The 9,570-nt window shown below is 41.6% G+C and overlaps 1 protein-coding gene across 9 annotated transcripts in view; it reads right to left on the bottom strand.

Moving 5' to 3' along the window:
• Window positions 1–291: 291 nt before the first annotated feature.
• The window catches only part of FOXN2 (forkhead box N2), a 30,285-nt gene continuing 21,006 nt past the window's right edge, over window positions 292–9,570 (bottom strand). For 6 of the 9 annotated variants that reach the window (XM_056488154.1, XM_056488155.1, XM_056488150.1 and 3 more), the window contains 3 exons: window positions 7,595–7,659; window positions 4,556–4,624; window positions 292–4,065 (listed from right to left, as the gene is read on the bottom strand). In XM_056488154.1, coding sequence (XP_056344129.1) covers window positions 3,548–4,065; window positions 4,556–4,624; window positions 7,595–7,659 — 652 coding nt within the window. In that variant the 3' untranslated portion in view covers window positions 292–3,547. The remainder of the gene's footprint in view (window positions 4,066–4,555; window positions 4,625–7,594; window positions 7,660–9,570) is intronic. The other 3 variants (XM_056488157.1, XM_056488158.1, XM_056488159.1) reach the window with 1 other exon arrangement.

The following is a 9,570-nucleotide window of genomic DNA, read 5'->3' as shown; positions in this document are numbered from 1 at the left end:
GGATCAAGGTGACCGTAAGCAAATCCTGCTATGGACTGGTAAGTATTTCCCAGATGATTCCTACATGCATACAAACATCTTAACCAACCCACAATGAATCTCACACTTTTTACACTAGTCCAGTCTTGTGGAAGAAGTTTGAATGGGAAGGTGGAATATAGCACCATCTGAGACCAGAGCCAGGGTCTGCAGACAAAGAGAGAACACAGCGCTTTCTGTTTGCAATGCTGTTTATTTTAGAAAAGCCCCTTTGATCATCTGAATGAAAAATGTGGGCAGAAAAGTCACAAATGTTATAAAACAAAGTTTATTCTGCAATATTTTGTCATAATGAATTGCATCTCTTTGGTAAAAATAAAATTTATAAACATTTTAATTAACAGAGATTAGCATACAAAAAACTAAACTTTTGTAAATCGTCTTCAAAATGGGTAAAGGACTAAACCAGAGGAAAAAGGGTTAGAATTGGTCACCTACTGGCAAAATTATTCTAAACAAACCCAAGGACACTGCTTATGCTACATTAGAAACAAGCTAACGGGAATGGTTTAAAAACAACTCTGGTTCATTTGATCAGAAAGCATTCTTACAATTCACTTTTAAATAAATAATAGTTACAATGAATTGGCAATTATAAAATGTTTTATATCACTATATGGCAGTAACATAATACTTTTAATTATGCACTTCTTAGTTTGAAGAAATGTACATTTACAAAACAGACTTGATAATGGCACTGGCAGTTAGGTGTGAAGAATGTGCTTTAAGATAAAATAGCAGGTGCAACATTTAAAATATTCTACCTTTTCTTTTCAATAAATATTTTGACCACACCATTATTAATGTGTATGAGTACACTTCGCTTTAATTAAAGCTTGTACTTTTCAGGCTGATGAAAAGTTGCAAACCACACAACTTCCATTTTACAGTTGGATTTAAAAACATTTGATGTGACTCCTGCAGATCAGTAATTTAGGATTGGAATCTGAAAAGCCAGTATAGGTTTGTACAGTAATCACATCAGATTTACCCTGAACAGAGCAACCTCCCATGGACACAGGTCTCATACACTACTTCACTGCATTTAAAGAACTGAATGTGGTTCATTAATACTTTTCTTGCCAAAATGTATCCAAGTCAACCATTGGCATCAACATTTTACATATGTCACTAAAAAAACCCCAAAGCCCAACAATCAAAATAACTTTTAATTATACTCCATTTATACTATATACACCAGGGTCTCTAACTGAGGTGGCAAACGAACCCAAACCAAATAGATATGTAAGAGAAAGGAAGGGCAGCTCTTCTCCCACTGCCAAGAGAGGTGTTCCACAGCTGAGCTGTCGGTCCATGCTGCCAAACGTGTGGCCAGAGGTCTGGGACAATGTGGTGGGACAGGGCAGGGGCACAGCTCATCTGCCTTCCCCTTTGGAAGCAGAGAGGGAAGACAGCAAAGTGGGAAGTGCAGGAAGAGCACGGCCCCACACACCACCCTGTGTCCCAGGGAAAGGCTGTGACTGCTCCCCCCTTCCACAGGTCCAGTTCTCCCAGCTGTAAGGATGGATGGGATGCAGCTTCCCTGCTAACTGCTGGTTAGGAACTGGTTCTCACTGGTCATTGCATATGGTAATTAAATGCACTGTTAGCATCCCAGTCCTTCAGATATGCTGAAGTCATTGTCACCAACTTCAGGGTTAACAGCAGCACAGCCACACTCCCAGTAAGTATTAACCTCCTCAGATTTTATCTGAGGCAAAAAATAATTCAGAACCAAATCAAACCATGGAGTTGACTATGAACACAGCTTCCAGAATACCTGGACCTTGATCCAGCTTTCACTGAAAGCTACAGAAAGCTGCAACCACTTCAGCAGGAGCCAGGCAGCACACAGCATCCCTCTTCAACAGTGTGAAACTGAAATCATGGCACTGAGCAAAACCTCAGGCTGCTCACAGTATTTCTGTCTATCTCAATCCTTCTTTCCACATTGACACAAACTCTGCCCTTTGCAGATTACCATGAGAGTTCAAAAGCAACCCATGAGCAAGAAGAAGCAGTTCCACCAAGCATTCACACCTTCAGCTCCTGAAATCCTAAGGTTGGTACTTAGCTTTCCTTTAAATGGTGGGTTTTACCCCTACTACCCATCAGTAACACATCCAATATCAAATCTAATTGGCTAGTGCAACACTTGTGGTAGCCAGAACACACACACATGCCTGCACACACATTGCCCTGTGACAGGTGTAGGCTAACAAGTGCTCACACAAAGCAGGAATGAAGCAGAGTATTTTCCTTCCCTTTCAAGAAATAAAACAAATCATTCTTAAAACTGAATTGGAAAAAGAAAAAAAATCCACAAAAAAACCCCAAAAAGCCCAACTTTTTTTTGTTTTTTCTCTCCTAGTGTTTGTGCTTTAAATTCCAAAACACAAAGAACCTTGAATATTTCACACTTGATCCAACAGCCATTGAGTCAGCAGGAGCACCACCGTTGTCTTCAAGAGGCACTGGAATGGGCCCTCAGAGCAACAGACCTTCAGCAGCATGGCTGTGTTTGCATTGGAAGTAGACAGTTTAGGACAGAATTCATGAAGAGACTGACAAATAAGAAAAAAGAAAAAAAAAGAAAAAAGGGGCAAAAAAACCCACATTAGTCTAAGAAAGGCATTCAAATAGCCAGGAAAATACTCCCTTAGGGAAAGGTTAACTTTTGGCTGAATCCAGCACTGTTTTCAACAGTGGACATTGGTTTCCTAAGTGGCTCTGCTCCTAATTTTCACCCAGCTTGCCCAACACCTGGTGGAAGCAGTAGCTTCACATTGGTGAGAACGTTTATGGCACATCATGCTACCTTTCACCAACAGGAAAGATGACCTTGGATAGCTGTATACAATTCTGCAACATACTTAAGGCATCCTTGTATGTACAGTACTGTTAAAACCCACTCCAACAGAACTGCTTACCCATTTTTGAAAAAAAAAAAAAAAAAAAAAAGGCATAATCTACAGGAAGATGTAAATAATCACCACTGATTTTAAAAGAAAAATAGGGATAAAGTTCAACATACCACAAAAAACATTTTTTGGCTGAAGGATGTCTAGGAACTATAAAGAGATTCTCTTATTGCAAAATGAATTTGAATCCTTTACATGGAAGTCAGAGCCCTTAGACAGAACAAAATTCACCTCTGCAGATGGGGCCAGCAGAGATGTAAATATGATCCACAGTGTGCATCTGAACAAACGTATCTCTGAAAAAAATTAGTCAACTATTGAAAAGAAAAAAAAAATTTAAAATTATCATTAAGAAGTATGCTTTTGGGTTTTCACAAGTCATGCATATCTTCTAATTTGAGAAGATTAAATATTTTCTTTTTAGGTGGTGATTTAAAAATAAATGGCTAAATTATAGTTTGCGCCAAAAATTAAAAAAAAGCAGTGAGTCCTCTTATGGCTTTGATCTCCCTTGTGAAGGGCAAAAGTAGAAGAGTATTGCCACAATTAAAAAAAATATATGTATATATTCAACACTGACAAACACATTATTTTTTCCTTTGCTTGTGACAGTGGGTCTTTGCAGTACTTATTAAGGAACTCAAGCAGGTTTGGATGCCAGCAAGGTGGAGCAGAGACCCCGCTGCTTCCTTCAGCTCCTCATCGATCTCCTGGCACAGCTCCTCGAGTACTCTCTGGCTGGGCTGACCTTCCTTGGAGGTATCCACACAAGGCTGGGATGCATAGCCACTGTCTCCCAGAGGATCGTCTTCGTAGTCGCCGTCCGTGTCCACCTCGCTGTGGAAGCCCTCGCTGCCGTCGCTGCCGTCGCGGCTGCTCTTGGAGAGGAAGTCGTAGACCTCGTCCAGGGAGGAGAGGGAGGAGACGCTGGAGCGGGAGGCGCAGCGCTGGGAGCCCATGCTGCTGGCGCTGTAGTTGTGGTCCTCGCTGGGGTCGATGCTGGCGGCCGCGGAGTCGCCCTCCTGCAGGGTTATGGAGCTGGCGGGATCGAAGGCGCTGCCGTAGCTCCTCTTCTTGGGAGTCTTCAGAGGCTGAGGTTTCTCACCTGTGGAAAACAGGACGTGTCAGTAGGCAAGTGCCCCAGGGAGATCACCTGCACCACGTGCACACTGTGCCTAGCTGGCTGCAAGGGAAACTGAATTCCAGCATTTAAAGTCACTGTGTGCCCGTTTACTGTCACTCACAGAGGACAACAGTCACCACCTAATCTCAGCTAAGAGCTAGAGGAACAGAGAAGCAGCCAAGAAACTCTTCTTACTATCTAGCACAGAGAGGGCAGAGATAGAACTTTGCAGAAAAAAACAGGGATAGAACTTTGCAGAAAAAACAATCAAAATTAAATGGGAAAAGAAAAAAAAGGCTGCTTCTAATAAAACTCTTGCAATACTAGCTGAAAGAATAATTAAACCAGAATTACTTTTTGACTACCCTTTCTGTTTGGAAACTAGACCATACTTGTTTCCTGAAATTTTATACAGAAAGTATTTAGTTACTGAGAAGAGAAGAAAAACAAGAGTAAAATGGCTTATGCTTACAGTCCAGCATCCCTTGTTGAATGGAAGTATTTAACAGCATCATTGCAGTAGCAGCATCAATATCAGATTCTGTGAAGCAGAAGCAGCAAAATGTTAGAACTCAGGCAAGCCTGACAAGATGAGGTCTCTAAAATATACAAAGAATACATATAAATACATATATTTGCCTGTAGTGGCCTACAACAAAGAGCAAGGGTGGGGGTATGTACAAACTCAGACAAAGCATGACCCTTGTACAGCTCAGTACTGTTCCAGATCAGCCTCATACCTTAACCATGACATTCAAAGGCCGAGTTCTCACGTTGCACTCACTGAAGCCAAGAATCAGTGACACAATTAGACGTTCATGTGACAATGCTGTTGCTATACTTAACAACTGCCTTTTGTTTGTACCAGTTGGGAGAGAAAGATTAGACACATGGCACAGCAAAGCACCTCAGCAGCTCCAAACCCTGGCTGTGTGAATGTGCAAGGCTGAGAGCAGCCGTGCCCATTAACGCAGCACTAATTGAGCGCAGCTCCCTCCTCCAGCAGAATTCTTCACACTAGTAAGTCAAATGGAAGAAATTGAGACTACATGGGTGGAAAGGGCACTGAACTGCTCAATCTAGGAAGCAAGGGGATCTAAATAATAAATAGGCACATAGAAAAGGTTGAGGTGAATTGTGGCACTGTCAGCTGCAGTGAGAAGCACTGTTGCAAAATGCCATCCCTTGCAGAGTAGATTGCTTACATTTCTGAAGGGCACCTTGAGGATAACAGGGCAGAGAGTGACATTCCTAACCAGAACAATGTGAAAGGGAAAAGAAACAAGCATGCCTTTCCCACTCACTTCAGGACATGCTCATGCCCTTTAAAGAAGAGGAAATCCAACCCATTCTTTGGCTCACTTCTGCGATGGATGATGAATACTCCTTACACAGGACAGAAATATGTATGGTGGACTAACCAGAGAAAAGAGGAAGAAAGACAGCGAGCTCTCACAAGAGCCTGGGTGTCTGAGAGCAGAAGATCACATCTGAGGTGTAGATAGGTATGTACATATGTATGAGCAGTGAGTGGAGAACAGGGCTGTAAGGGACCAGCAGCAAGCAGAACAGGCTCTCAGTTCTGCTGAACTCGAATTGTGGGAGGAACTGTTAAAGCAAAACATCAGCAATGCCATTTTTGATGGCATTTGTTTTCTTCCCCACATTACAGGCATTAACTGTATCACTGAATTTAAGGGGAGGATAGCTTATCTTGGTAACTGTCCCTAACTTCACCCCTGGTCAAGGAGAAATTTGAAGGACATGACACCTTGGGAATGTTGTACCAACATGGGAAGGAGACTGAGCTGCTGTTTCCAACACAGGTTATAAAATGAACACATCTTCCCCCTTTGTTTTCCATGCCTTTAATTTTAAATCCAGCATACTTTAGGCCCTACCCCATGGTGCTCATACAATTTTTTTTTTCCTTCTGCTTTGGCTTTCTTTGGCAGAAACGAAGCCCCTGAATTCATATTTATATGCACCCAACTGACAAAAAGAAGTAGAAAAATAAAGCATGAAGAATTACTGCTCCACTAGTGTAATGAGGAAGTGATATATTCCCATTCCTTACTTGCTACCCCAGACACTTTATTTATCATCTGACATTGGTATATAAGCATCACCTTGTTAAAATGACAAGCAATCAGAGGCAATAATTCAATGCAGGATTACTACCTACAAAAAGTATTTCTGTACCTTAATACTCCCAAAGAATGAGGAGAGGCACTTCTGCAGTGGCTTCTTAGCAGTGCTCTGTGTCACTGACAATGTGCTTTGGCTTAATTTGTGATTGCTCTTCTCAACAGTGCAGTATTTCCCAAATTTACACTTCTCCAGCAGAATGGCTGAGGAAGCACCTTATTACAAGGAATTCTGTTCATCTGCACAAGAGTTGTCCTATGGGACCCCAGGAACATAAACAGCTTGCCTCTAACACCAGAGAAAGGCTGAACAGGCTCCCCCACAAGCAGAAACTAAATGACACCAGATACCCATCATTATTCTGGCAATGCTGGTGTAGCTAAATGGAAGAGGCAACATCAGACTGGCAACCTCCAAACCTGTCACAGGACACAGCAGCAAAATCCTTAGGAGGAGAGGGATTTCTTGTTTTCTCCACAAGCCCTGAGAATCCCAGACCCAGCAGCCCTGCAGCAGCCAGCCAAGGGACGTTTCCTTGTCACCCAGATGCCAGCACAGAACTCCAGCTGGGGTGCATGGTGATCATCACCTGTGGGTCAGGCTGCTGCTTGGTCTCCAAAAAGCCTTGGCTTTGCTGCCTAACCAAAGCTGCTGGTTTGTGGCCAAAAACCTAAAAGCAACCTTCTCACCTCTAAGTCTACTGAGCCAGCAAAATCAGGGAGCTGGGTGTCTGATCAGGTCCCACTTTCACTATCCTTTGAAAGAGGTGTAACAACACTCCTCTGCAACACATTTTTTTAGATTCAACCCTTTTAAAATTGAGTACCGTTCTCTTTTCAGCACTTAAAAACCAGAGCTGTTATTCCTTTTGTCTAGGAAAAGCATAATTAAGCTTTATTAGCAAGGTACAAGAGCTGTGCTCAACTGGCTCCTTCAAAAGATATGCTGCAACTCCCAGCACACTTTCTAGCTTCCTCTTGGTACTACAGGTTTTATACACTAACATTTGCTACCTTTGGTTCTCAGTTCTTGGTCTCCAATAAAACTGATAAAGAGATGTGCAGCTTTCAGATTCGTTTTCTACTGAACTCTTCATTAAGTAGGTCATACTTGGGAGTGATGCATGTGCTGAATATTTTGCTGTCAGAACAAGATGGCCCCAATTACACCTAGAAATTCACCTCATGGATTTAAAAGTAACACACAGGTAGCTAATATAGCACACATTCATTGTACTGCATCTGGGGGGTTTTGTCATCTAGCAAACACTTCTGAGCAAGGACAGAGACAACATCAGCTGGGCTGTGGTCCATGCTGGTGACCACAACCAGGGGAGGAGAGTGAAAGGAAATTCCAAGTTTACCTTTGAGAGATCGGCCATGATTCTGCTGAAGGACCGAAGTCAGGTAGTGAGGGGACGACGACCTGCTGGAAAAGAAATTCAACAGCTCAAATCCAAGCCCTGACTGGGCAAATGATTTGTACATAATATTATGATCACAGAAGGCTGAAAACAAAACCAACCTTATTCACCACAGGAAGGCAAGCAATTTCTGCTCCCTCAGTAGATGGCTCAGCACTGGTTCAGAGTTTGTGTAGCATTATTTAAGCCACCACCAGCACTTGGAAAATACCTTCAAATACACACACTAAGCAAAAATCTTGTTGGCAAGAGTCACTGACTTCTACAGATTTTCTATACCTGCCTAAAGGCTGGATTTTAAGCAAAGGTATGTATTTTTCAGTACATAAAACCTACACTTGAACAAAACACTAGCTCATACAGGGATGTTCAGAGGACAGGTAAGGACCACTTGTGATCATTTGCTTTTTGATGTTGATGCTATCCAGGGTGGTTTTTTATAATCAGACCAGCTTTGCATGAGATAAAGTACCCTTAAATCCCTCACAAAATAAAGGGCAAGTTAAAGCCTTCACATGTTTTTTTTTTCCTGCTACACACTCAGCTCTAATGATTCAGTTTCTTATAAATATATTAGTGAGCAGTTAGAAATAACTACAACAAAAATAGTACACACTATTAAAATTGCATGAAATGTAGCAATGTGCATCTTTTATAGTGCTGCTGGAAGAATCTGAAGGGTGGTGACAGAATTTTCAAGCCCAACCTGCAACAGAAACTTCAGCTGAATGGCAAAAATGTGCAAAACTAGAGTTCATTGTCTTGTATCTTTTCTTGTAGCAGCCACAGAGTGCAAAGGGAACAGATCCAAAAATGGGTAAGGAAAAAGAAATTTAAAATAAAGGAAAGCAACAGTCTAACCCAAAATGGCTGGCTTTGCACCCCTCAGATACATTGTACAAAGAGATGCTAAACATCATCATCCTTTTGTCTAACTCAGATCCTTCAAAAATCATGTTCATATAGAGCTCCCCCAAAGTAAATTATTGCCTGGTATTGATTAAGACAAGCCATGCATAAGGTATGAGCAAGATGAGGACTGTGGCTGTGCCCAGGGCTGTAATTCGTGTAGCACTAGAACCAGAATGCAGCCAGGGGCTTCACAACGACTTGTTGAACAAGCTGTGCAGAAATAAAATGCATCAGCGATGCCAATCATCTATGATAATACAAATTTCAGTGTCACTAGACACAGATTACAGTTTTGGAAAGCTTCTGCTCAAAGCAACAGCTTAAATTTTATTTTAAAATCGCGCTGACTGATAGGCATACTCCTCACAAACACACTGTAAAATAATTATGAACACCAGTCTTCCCACAGGAAAATTCAGAGACTGTCACAGCTGAATTTTAGGATCACTCTGAAGATAAATTTGGACAGTATTTCAGCCTCTCTCCAGCTGAACCTCTGGGCTTCCTCTCTCTTTACAACAAGGGAGATCCTGGGGGGCCCTTTCCCAAAATCAGGCCAGAATTTAAATCAAATCTAAGCATGTTTTTCTGTGTGTGATGGAAAGTCACATAAATGTTTTTTATCATTGAAGGAAAATAAACCAGCTTTCATTAGGGAGCAGTTTGGTATCTTAATATGTTTTTTCTTATTTTCTTGTGCTCATAAATACAAGCACTGCAAAACCCTTCCCGTGTTGAAGTCAGTGGGAATTTTGCCATCTGGCTTCATTAGATCCAGGATTTCCTTGTAATTGTTGGCAAGTGTGACTAGTCCTTCAGTAAAGGAAAAAAAAAAGTTACCAAAAACAACAGCTTCAAAATAAAGTTTTCATCTTCCAAGTACTTTAGCATGCACGTGAAATGTCTCCTTCCTCACACCTAATTCTGGTATGTTGCATTTATCCAAGCTAAGTAAACCACACTGAACACAACTTTAGCTGCACTGATCCTGGAGATTTTAAAAG

Source organism: Oenanthe melanoleuca, chromosome 3 (assembly GCF_029582105.1).
Source record: "Oenanthe melanoleuca isolate GR-GAL-2019-014 chromosome 3, OMel1.0, whole genome shotgun sequence".
In the NCBI taxonomy this organism is placed as follows: Eukaryota; Metazoa; Chordata; class Aves; order Passeriformes; family Muscicapidae; genus Oenanthe; species Oenanthe melanoleuca.
This window is presented reverse-complemented; position numbering and strand designations above follow the sequence as displayed.